The 11,504-nt window shown below is 48.4% G+C and overlaps 1 protein-coding gene across 1 annotated transcript; it reads left to right on the top strand.

Annotated features, from left to right (window-relative positions):
• Positions 1 to 6,156: 6,156 nt before the first annotated feature.
• Positions 6,157 to 7,524, top strand: Rab42 (RAB42, member RAS oncogene family). Its single transcript, XM_052177585.1, has 2 exons — positions 6,157 to 6,420; positions 6,881 to 7,524. Exons 1-2 carry the CDS (start codon positions 6,194 to 6,196, stop codon positions 7,299 to 7,301), a joined length of 648 nt encoding a protein of 215 aa, XP_052033545.1. The 5' UTR covers positions 6,157 to 6,193; the 3' UTR covers positions 7,302 to 7,524.
• The last annotated feature ends 3,980 nt before the right edge of the window (positions 7,525 to 11,504 follow it).

Genomic DNA, 11,504 nt, shown 5'->3' with positions numbered 1-11,504 from the left:
ATAGAGATTGAAGAATGGATCACAGCTAGCAAGCAAGGTAAACTAGACTCTGAGTACAGTTTCGGCACTCAAAGTAATGACCGTGTGTTGCCTTGGTCATGGGATAAACGAATGGTGAATGAATGAGTCTCAATTTAAAAGCATACATGGAGGCCAGGCAGTGGTGGCGCACGCCTGTAATCCCAGCACTTGGGAGGCAGAGGCAGGCAGATTTCTGAGTTCGAGACCAGCCTGGTCTACAGAGTGAGTTCCAGGACAACCAGAGCTATACAGAGAAACCCTGTCTCGAAAAAAACCAAAACACACACACACACACACAAAAGAAGCATACATGATAAATGGACTAGAGAGCTAGCTGGGTAAGTGGATGCATGAATCCCTGAGTTAATATGCCCACTCCAATGCCTGTGCTTCGGATGGTGATAGAGGTTGGTTACCCCAGCACTGCGGAGGAGGAAGGAGGAATAAAAGGTTAAGGGAATGCCGGGCGGTGGTGGCTCACGCCTGTAATCCCAGCACTTGGGAGGCAATCCCAGCACTTGGGAGGCAGAGGCAGGCGGATTTCTGAGTTCGAGGCCAGCCTGGTCTACCGAGTGAGTTCCAGGACAGCCAGGGCTACACAGAGAAACCCTGTCTCGAAAAAAACAAATCAAAAAAAAAAAAAAAAAAAAAGGTTAAGGGAAGCAGAGAGGTGGTGGCACACACCTGTAATCCCAGCACTCTGGGAGGCAGAGGCAGGTGGATTTCTGAGTGTGAGGCCAGCCTGGTCTACAGAGTGAGTCCCAGGGCAACCAGGGCTACACAGAGAAACCCCTGTTTCCAAAAAACCAAGTCCAAACAACAACAACAAAAAAAACAAAACAAAAAGGTTAAGGGAAGGGGTTTGTTGGTTTATTTGTTTGGGGTTTTGGTTTTGAGATAGGAGCTCTCTGTTATGTGGCTCTGCCTGTCCTGGAACTTACTATGTAGACCAGGCTGCCCTTAAACTCACAAAGATCCATCTGCCTCTGGCCCTGCATCCCAGTGCTGGAATTGGTTAAGGTAAATTTTGAGGCCAGCCAGGGCTACTTGAGGCCCTGTCTCAAAAAGAAAGAAAGAAAGAAAGAAAGAAAGAAAGAAAGAAAGAAAGAAAGAAAGAAAGAAAGAAAGAAAGAAAGAAAGAAAGAAAGAAAGAAAGAAAGAAAGAAAGAAAGAAAGAAAGAAAGAAAGAAAGAAAGAAAGAAAGAAAAGAAAAAAGATAAAAGAAAAAAAAGGAAAAAAGAAAAAAAGGAAATCGTTACCAGGGATGAATTGTGTAACAAATTTGTAAATTTTGTTCTTCCATTAGCCTTCTTTTTTCTAATTTTTATTTTCTTTGATGGGGGAATATAGTTTATTTGTCTTAAAATTCCAGATTACAGTCTTTCATTGTAGGAAAGTCACATGGTGGGGGGGCGTGGCAGGTGAGACAGCGGTTGTATCACATCTACAGTATAGAGTGGAAAGGTGACATTTTCTTTTTTTTGTTTTTTGTTTTCAGCGTACACAGCGTCTCACTAGTTTGCCCAGGTAGACCTCAGCCTCCCAAGTAGCTGGAATTGCAAGCCTCCTGCCAGGCCTGGCCTCTTTCCCTCCCCTATCTTAGGGAGGACATCACTGGACTTACCACATACTGCTCCTAGGCTATACTCCTTAGCTCCTATATATACCTGAAAACATAGGTTTCAGGCTGGAGAGGTGCCTGAGAGGTTAAAAGCATTTGCTGCTCAAACATGAAGGCCACGGTTTGTCTCCAACATCCCACAGTAAGCTGGGAGTGGTCGTTTAAGGGTTGTTTTCTTTTTATGTTTGTTTGGGTTTTTTTGTTTTGTTTTTCTTTCTTTCTTTTTTTCTTTTTTTTTTTTTTTAAGATTTATTTATTAAACATGAGTACAATGTAGCTGTCTTCGGCCACTCCAGAAGAGGGTGTCAGATCTTGTTAGGGATGGTTGTGAGCCACCATGTGGTTGCTGGGATTTGAACTCAGGACCTTCAGAAGAGCAGTCAGTGCTCTTAACCACTGAGCCATTTATCCAGCCCCTTTCTTTTGGTTTTTCAAGACAGGGTTTCTCTGTGTAGCCCAGGCTGGCCTTGAATTCAGAAATCTGCCTGCCTCTGCCTCCCAGAGTGCTGGGATTACAGGCGTGCACCACCACTGCCCAGTGAAGTCAGTGTTCTTAGCCGCTGAGCCATCTCTCCAGCCCCAAATGCTGGGTTTAAAGACATGAACCATACCACCTTTCCTTCTTTTTTTGTTTTTTCTTGGGTTTTTTTTTGTTGTTGTTTGTTGTTGTTGTTGTTGTTGTTTTGGGTTTTTTGTTGTTGTTGTTGTTTTTCAAGACAGGGTTTCTCTGTGTAGCCCTGGCTGTCCTAGAACTCACTCTGTAGACCAGGCTGGCCTCAAACTCAGAAATCTGCCTGCCTCCGCCTCCCAGAGTGCTGGGATTACAGGCGTGTGCCACCACCACCCGGCTTTTGGGTTTTTTTAAAAAGATTTATTATTTATGAGTACACTGTAGCTGTTCAGATGGTTGTGAGCCACCATGTGGTTGCTGGGAATTGAACTCAGGACCTTTGGAAGAGCAGACAGTGCTCTTACCTGCTGAGCCATCTCCTCAGCCCTTTCCTTGGTTTTTGGTTTTGTTTTGGTTTGTTTTTTTTTGTTTGTTTGTTTGTTTGTTTTGTGTGTGTGTGGTTTTGTTTTGTTTGTTTGTTTGTTTTTTAAGACTTGGTCTCTCATTGGCCTGAAGTTTGCCCATGCAGTAGGAGAGTGCCCAAGGACTGTCCTGCCCCTCCCCCAGTGCTGAGGTTACTAACATGCTCCTGGCTTTCTTACTCAGGATGGCGTTCCTGTCCTCAGGCCTGTGTGGCAAGCTATCGATCATTTTAGCCCAAGTATGTGTTTTTCTGCCTTCCTCCTTAGAATGGGAGCTCCCCACGAGCCGGAACATCTGTGCCTGCTCCACGCCCTATGTGTACTTGTGTGTAAAAGATGGGATGGACCGGTGAGAGAGCTCAGCAGGTAACACACAACTCTGAAACTTGAGTTCAGTGCCCAGAGCCCACATGAGAGGTAGGGAGAACTGACTCCACAATTGTCCACGGGCCCCCACGTGATGACTGGGGTGGGGAGGATGAATGAAACTTGGCTGCAATTGCATAACCAGCATGTGGCCCTTGAACCGCAACTCAGAATCTCCCCAATGGAGATGTGCAGCTCTCTGCTGCCGAGGTTTACGGTTCTGTCTGAGCCACCCACGAGGACTGACCTTAGAGATAAAGAAGCAGGCCACAGGAAAGGGAAATGGCTAGCCTGTCGGGTTACACACTCCTTATCTATGGCATGGGTCAGCTGAACTGTGGATTCCATGTCAGGTGCAGTCAGAGGCAGCCACATGACCCCAGCCCTAGTGGGAGCCTCTGAAACAGAAAATGCAAACTTGGAAGAACCTGATGCTGACACTGCACAGCCCACGAGGGCTGACCCCAGGGCAGTGCAGCCCATCTCTGGGGAGGGCTCAGTTCCAGCCCTCACATGCCTCTCCACACTTGCCCAGCTACCCTGGCTAGGATTATTTACAGAGACTTTCGTTTCTTTGTTTAGAATCAGTGAGAAGAGATAGGGCCATCATGCTAGCTTATTGGGTAAAGATACTTGGTGCCAAGCTTGAAGACCTGAGTTCAATCCCTGGGACCTGCAGGATAGAAGGAGGACCTACAGGGTAGAAGGAGGACCTACAGGGTAGAAGGAGGACCTACAGGGTAGAAGGAGGACCTACAGGGTAGAAGGAGGACCTACAGGGTAGAAGGAGGACCTACAGGGTAGAAGGAGGACCTGCAGGGTAGAAGGAGGACCTACAGGGTAGAAGGAGGACCTACAGGGTAGAAGGAGGACCTGCAGGGTAGAAGGAGGACCTGCAGGGTAGAAGGAGGACCTGCAGGGTAGAAGGAGGACCTGCAGGGTAGAAGGAGGACCTACAGGGTAGAAGGAGGACCTACAGGGTAGAAGGAGGACCTACAGGGTAGAAGGAGGACCTGCAGGGTAGAAGGAGGACCTGCAGGGTAGAAGGAGGACCTACAGGGTAGAAGCAGGACCTACAGGGTAGAAGGAGGACCTACAGGGTAGAAGCAGGACCTACAGGGTAGAAGGAGGACCTACAGGGTAGAAGGAGAACCTGCAGGGTAGAAGGAGGACCTGCAGGGTAGAAGGAGGACCTACAGGGTAGAAGGAGGACCTACAGGGTAGAAGGAGGACCTGCAGGGTAGAAGGAGGACCTACAGGGTAGAAGGAGGACCTACAGGGTAGAAGGAGGACCTGCAGGGTAGAAGGAGGACCTACAGGGTAGAAGGAGGACCTACAGGGTAGAAGCAGGACCTACAGGGTAGAAGGAGGACCTACAGGATAGAAGGAGGACCTACAGGATAAAAGGAGGACCTACTTTTTCAAGTTGTCCTCTGGCCTCCATACAGGCATATGCATAAGTAAATGCAAAAAGGGGGGAGGGGCTGGAAAGATGGCAGCAGTTAAGAGCACTTACTGCTCTTCCAGACGTCCTGAGTTCAAATCCCAGCAACCACATGGTGGCTCACAACTATCTATAATGGGATCTGGGGTGTCTGAAGGCACCTATACATAAAATAAATAAATAACTTCTTAGAAGAAGACGGAGGAGGAGGATAAGAACCCTGGGCTGTTCCAGATCTCAGACTGGACCTGTGGGAAAAAGTAAATAGACAAACCTTGTCTGGAAAGTGAGTTCCAGGACAGCCAATGTTGTAACACAGAGAAGCTCTGCCTCAAAAACAAATAAGTAAATAAATAAATAAGCAAATTAACCCAAACCCTGGGCTTGTATAGATTTGCAGAGGTCGAAGCCTTCCTTGGCGAGTGGGCATGGGCTTGCCATGTCGTGTCCCGAAGTTCCAGGTTCTTCAGCTGCAGAAGGGCCTTGTAACCACCGACTTGTAAGGCTGAAAACGGCCTAGGCACATGCTGCGTGGTAGTGACAGAGGCAGGCCAGCCTGGTCTACAGAGCAGTTCCAGGACAGTCAGGGCTACACAGAGTAACCCTGTCTTCAAACAAACACTGCCTGCGACCAGTCAGAACTTCAGCCTTGATTCCTTAGGCTTTTAGAAACCAGATTTGAATACACACATGCTGACCTTACATGAGCTTTAATCCAAGTGGGACTCAAGACCCAACCATGTCATCCTAGCTTTCTGTCTCTTTTGAGGCATCACAGGAGTCTCGAGGGCTGAGTCCTTGCCATAGAGTGAGTCATTGTGACCCTAGGAGGCACTGTATGACCTGGGACAAGCCACACCTTTGAGTCACTAAAGCCAAATCGAAGTGTTACTCCCCAGAATTTGTCTGGCTCATATCGTGTGCTCTTGTCTTCTCTGCTAGGGCACATTCCACTGTGTCCTAGGACCCTGCCATCCAAGGCACAGGGGCTCTCGACCATGCACTTTGACCTGTGTGTGCACTGGGGAAGGCCCCAGGCAGGGCTAGTGAGACTTCAGACAAGGGGAACAGAGTGATTCCACACCCCTGGTGTGCAGAGCCTGGAGCACAGGGTTAGGATTAGACAGAAGAGTCACTCTAACTTGGTGTCTCAGGCCACAAAGGCCTGGACATTAAGCTCCTCCCAGTCCCCACTTCCCACTTTTCTATTTTAAATCTGTTTGCTTGTTTTTCTCTTTCTTCCTTCTTTTCTTTTCTTTCTTCTCTTTCTTTCTTTGTTTTCTTTCTTTCTTTCTTTCTTTCTTTCTTTCTTTCTTTCTTTCTTTCTTTCTTTCTTTCTTTCTTTCTTTCTCTTTCTTTTTTTTCTCTGCATAGCACTGGCTGCTTGTAGAGCAGGCTGGCCTCCAACTCAGAGATCCTTCAGTCTCTGCCTCCCGAATGCTGGGATTAAAGGCTTTTTAATTCCTTTATCCTGTGAAGCAAAGGTGGTCATTGTCCCATTTTACAGGGGTAGTGATTTACATCTTGCCAGACCAAATACATCGCGGATTGCCTTCCAGGATCAAGTTCCCCAGACCTTGACCCTTCCTGTAGGCTGAACCAGTAAGGGGGCGGGGGGGGGGGGGGGAACCCACGGAGGGGAAGGGAGAGGAGGGAGAGGGGCGGAGCCTCAAAGAAACTGTCGGAGTTCAGCGGCGAGCCCAAATCCCATGGAGGCGGCGGACTGCAGCTACCAGTTTCGGATCGCGCTGCTCGGGGACGCGGCGGTGGGCAAGACGTCCTTGCTGCGGTGCTACGTGGCGGGCGCGCGGGGAGCGGCGGAGCCGGATCCCGAACCCACTGTAGGGGTGGAGTTCTACAGTCGCGCGCTGCAGCTGCCCGCTGGACTGCGGGTTAAGCTGCAGCTCTGGGATACCGCAGGCCAAGAGCGCTTCAGGTGCGGTGGGAAGGGGGTAATGTCAGTCACCTGGGGGGGGGGGGGGCTTTCTCACAGGTGCCAACTGCAGGGGTTCAGGCAAGGCGTCGTGGTCTCTACCCTGCCAACCACTCCCTGCTCAGTCATTCATCGTACAAACTCCGCGGAGTGGGCCCAACCCCCAGTCCCAGCCTGTGCTGTCTTTGAGCCCCATCCCCACACCCATAGCCCTTACCCAGCCCTAGAGAAATGGCACCATAAAGGGAGTTTGCACGGAAACTGACTTTCCCAGAGATTCAGAGAGCACAGGAGCTCAAAGCAGACATGTTAGTGTCAAGGGGATGGGAAGGAAGACGGGCATGGAGGCATGGGTGGGAGTTGTTGGACAGGAAGCCTTCTGTGGATCTCGGGGTGGAGGTGGGTGGGCTCTAAGGCTGTCTTAAAGCCATTAAGACTTGCAATTAAACACACTCCCCTCCAGGTGCATCACCAGATCCTTCTACCGGAACATGGTGGGCGTTCTGTTGGTCTTTGATGTGACGAACAGAGAATCCTTTGAACACATCCAAGCTTGGCACCAGGAGGTCGTATCCACTCAGGGCCCCGACAAGGTGGTCTTCTTACTGGTTGGTCACAAGTGTGACCTGAGCACCCGATGCGTCTCCACTCAGGAGGCAGAAGAACTTGCTGCTTCCCTGGGCATGGCTTTCATGGAGACCTCAGCCAAAAGTAACTGCAATGTGGACCTGGCCTTTGACACTGTCACCAGCGCCATCGACCAGGCTCTGCAGCAGGGAGACATCAAGCTGGAAGGGGACCGGGCAGGTGTCCGGCTCCTCCATAGATCCCCAAACCCTAGATCCCCCAGCCGGAAGCAGGACCCAGGCCCATGCCAATGCTGACTCCAGGAGAGAAAGGGTTAAAGTGGTACCAGTCTCAGACTCTCCTGTGAGACAGGAGAACAGACAAAAAGACCAATACCAACAATCTCCTGACACATCCCTGCCTTCTAATTCTTGGGGTTTTTTTTCTTCGTCAGTGATTCAACACAGGGCTAGCTAGCTACAGACAGCCTCAGCTCTTTTATATTTTCAGAATGGATCTTGATAAATTGTGCAGTCTGGCCTTGAACTGGTAACTTTCTTGGGTGATTGAGATTACAGAAGTGTTCCACTAGGCCTGGAACCTCTCCTGGGTTTTTAGTTCTCTGCACAACTCCTTTCTAGAGGAAAATGTAAGATCAGGTATGTGATTTATTGTGACTTGCGGTGTCACACAAATGCCTGTAATCCCTGAGCTTGAAAGGCAGAAGCAAGATCAGGAGTTTAAACACATTCTCAGCTCCATAGACAGTTCAGGGTCAGCCCTGGTGGCTCAGGGGTGAGGGCGCTGGCTGTTCTTCCACAGACCAGACTACATGCAAAGACCAATCGGGACAGGCCTACCACTCAGAGGCTGCCTAGTTGACAAGTGAATGGTAAGATCATCCTTTGGCCTTCTTTCTTGGCTTCCACATGGTTTTTCTGGCAGCATTTCTGCGCTGGAAGACAGCTTCCCAGTGTCTGTCCACAGCTTTGCTGGCAAGGTACTGTGGGGAATTCTAATGGAAGCTTCAGAGCGTCCCAGCCCTTAGGGTAGCGTGAGTCTGGCCCTAACACGCAGTGCTTCTCACAGCTCCCAACTCCAGCTCAGTGACTAGAGTTGACTTTCAGGGCTGACCATGAATGAACAGCAGGCTTGCTGAACGCAGTAGACAACATGGAGGAGTCACCAGGGTGTTTGCTGGGAGTCCCGTTGGATGATAGACCTTGGTGTTCTGTACTGCCTAGAACCTGGCCATGCTTAAGACAACCCACATCTGTCTATGAGGATCGTGTTAAAGAACTTGCCTTCTTCAAGGTGTACAAACCTGTTCCTTTCATCTCAACAGAGATAGGTGGATCAGCCTGATGTACATAGTAAGTTCCAGGTCAGCCAGAGCTGTGCTACTTAGTAAGATGATATCACAACAAAGAAAAAGGAGGCAGGGAAGGGGCTGGAGAGATGGCTCAGCAGTTCCGAGCAAGCCCTTGGTAACAGTGTAGAGTAGTAATTCAATTCTTAGCATCCACACAGTGACTCACAACCGTCCATCACTTCAGTCCCAGGGGATTTGATATTCTCGTCTAGCTCCAAGACTCCAGGCTTATATAGGGCACACATACGCAGATTCTGGCAAAACATTCACACAAGAAGTGGCTCAGGGTTGAGTGCACTGGCTGCCCTTCCAGTGGACCAGGCTCAATTCCCAGCACTCACATAGCAGCTTACAATAGTCTAATTCCAGTCCCAGGGGAATCATTGAAGGCACTACGCAGGTAGTGGTCTACAGATACACATGCAGGCAAACACTCATACACATACAAATAAATGAATGATCTAGGGCTACACAGAGAAACCTTGTCTCAAAATAACAAAAAACAAACAAACAAAAAAAAATTGCCAGGCAGTGGTAGCGCACGCCTTTAATCCCAGCACTTCGGAGGCAGAGGCAGGCAGATTTCTGAGTTCGAGGCCAGCCTGGTCTACAGAGTGAGTTCCAGGACAGCCAGGGCTACACAGAGAAAGCCTGTTTCGAAAAACAAAAACAAAAAACCCAACAAAATTAAGTAAGTGTAAGGCATGGCAGCACATACCTTCATATATACATATTAGGGCACAGAGAGACAAGGACAAAAGTTCAAGGTCACCCTCAACTACATAGTGAGGATGGAAGTTTGAGGCCAGCTTGGAACACTAAAAAAACAAACAAATGAAGAAGCAACCATGTTTTCTTACCCCAGCTCCAGACAGTGTAAAGGTCAAACCCAGCATTGTCAGTCTCTATGGGATTCATGAAGCATCAGTGTGAGGAGGGCCAGGCTCTCCCTCTGCCCCATCCTGCTTCCTTCTCCAATGGCTGCAGACAAACATCTGCATGTTCCTCTCCAGCTGAGACTTTGTCACATGGACATGTGACCTGCATGGGGACCTTGTAGACTGGAATAGCCAAGGGGACAATTTTGGAAGGCTTCCTGGTAGAGATGGTATTTATATTGAGTTGAGCCAAATTGCAGAGGCGTTTCAGGGGTGTAACTGTGCTAGCAGACACAAGCGAGCAGGCTTTGAGCAATCAGGGCCCACAACCCCCAACCCCCTTATGTTTTGGGTTTTGTTTGGTTTGGTTTTTTGGTTTTTCCGAGACAGGGTTTCTCTGTGTAGCCCTGGCTGTCCTGGAACTTACTCTGTAGACCAGGCTGGCCTCAAACTCAGAAATCCGCCTGCCTCTGCCTCCCAGAGTACTGGGATTACAGGCGTCTGCCACCAATGCCCGGCGTTTTGGTTTTATTTTGTTGCTTTCTTTTAGTTTTGGATAATTTTAGGCAAGATTTGTGGTTGGCCTGGGAAGTGCTATAAGTGAGGGTAGTCCCTAACTCTTCATGGTTTTCTTGCCTCTGCCTCTAAAGAATGGGAGTTAAACTCAAACTCCGAGTTTAGTCCAGGCTGGCCTTAGCTTGTGGTGACTTGATCAAAGGTTATCAGCTGTCTAACCTCCACTATCCCAAGGCTAACCATGCTATAAGGTAATGTCTGGGGCTGGAGAGATGGCTCAGCGGTTAAGAACGCTGACTGCCCTTCCGGAGGTCCTGAGTTCAAATCCCAGCAACCACATGGTAGCTTATGACCATCTGTAATGGGATCTGATGCTCTCTTCTGGTGTGTCTGAAGACAGCTACAGTGTACTCAAATATATTAAATAACTAAAAAGAAAAAAGAAAGAAAAAAAAAAAAGAAAAAGGTAATGTCTGGGCCTAGGCTGGTGCCCAGCAAGAGGATTACTGCTGGTTTGAGACCAGAGTTCCTAGGCCAGCAGGATTAAAAAAACAAAACAAGCTGGGCAGTAGTGGTACACACCTTTGATCCCAGCACAAGGGCGGCAGAGACAGGAAGTGGGTCACTGAGTCTGAGGCCACTATGGTCTACAGAGGGAATTCCAAGACAGCCCAGACTATACAGAGAAACCTTGACTCAAAAAAATCATCCAACCAACCAACCAGACACCACAAAACACAAAATAAAACAAAAAGTATCTGAAACCTAGAGAGATTTCTCCACTTGGCTGCAGCCAGTCCAAAGCCTTCATGTTTGTTATGGGAAACATTTACTTATTTCTTCTGCTCTGTGACAATAAACTTTCATAATGTCTTGCGTAATGTTTGTTGTTTTTTTTTTTTTGGTTTTGCTTTTTAATATTTGGATTTGTTTTTTTCAAGACAGGGTTCTCTGTATAGCTCTGGCTATCCTGGAACTCACTCTGTAGACCAGGCTGGTCTGGAACTCAGAAATCGCCTGCCTCTGCCTCCCAGAGTGCTGGGATTACAGGCGTGCACCACCACCTCCAGGCTGTTGGTTTTTTTTTTTGTTTTTTTTTTTGTTTTTTTTTTTTGAGTCTATAACGAGCAGGATGACCTTGAATTCCTGACCCTCCTGCCTCTACTTCTCACAGTGGTGGGGCTATAAGCATGTACCACCATGCCTGATTACTTCTTCCACATAGCACTCGTCATTCAGGGTAACTGAAACCAGTTGTTTCTTGTCATAGTCACTTAGAATAGTTGAGTGGTTAAAACTCAGAAGTTGCGACAGGAAGATCAGGAGTTCCAGGCCTACCTGTGTTACGCAGTGAGAAGGATCTCAGAAACAAAACAAAACAAGCCTTCTAGTCAGGGTTGAAAGAACAAGTCTGGAAATCCCCTGTCACCCAGGTAAGACCCACTCAGAGAAAAGATGATGTTATTGAGCCCAGTGCCTCCCTGCAGTGTCCAGAAGGCTACAATCACACAGCTGCAAACTAGGAAGACCAACAGTTTTGGTCTCGCAGGACTGTTGTGGGACTGACATGCTATATGAACTCTTTCCTCAGTGTGGCCCCGTGTCCCTGGGCTTTCTGTGGCTCAGGTCTTCTCCATAGCAACAGTAACCCTCCAGGTCCAAAAGTCCTGATTGTTTTATAGACAAAGACTCTATCACGACTACTCAGGTGACATGACTGAATTATAGGCCAGTTCATAGTCCCATGTTCCAGT

This window comes from Apodemus sylvaticus, chromosome 3 (assembly GCF_947179515.1).
Source record: "Apodemus sylvaticus chromosome 3, mApoSyl1.1, whole genome shotgun sequence".
NCBI classification, from domain to species: Eukaryota; Metazoa; Chordata; class Mammalia; order Rodentia; family Muridae; genus Apodemus; species Apodemus sylvaticus.
The sequence above is the reverse complement of the archived record's forward strand: the minus strand, read 5'-3'. Positions and strand labels throughout refer to the sequence as shown.

Bases quoted from the DNA above. Each gene is read 5' to 3' on its own strand.
- Rab42 (XM_052177585.1), top strand. From the start codon at position 6,194: ATGGAGGCGGCGGACTGCAGCTACCAGTTTCGGATCGCGCTGCTCGGG. The intron at 6,421-6,880 runs GTGCGGTGGGAA...ACTCCCCTCCAG, and splicing joins GCAGGCCAAGAGCGCTTCAG to GTGCATCACCAGATCCTTCT.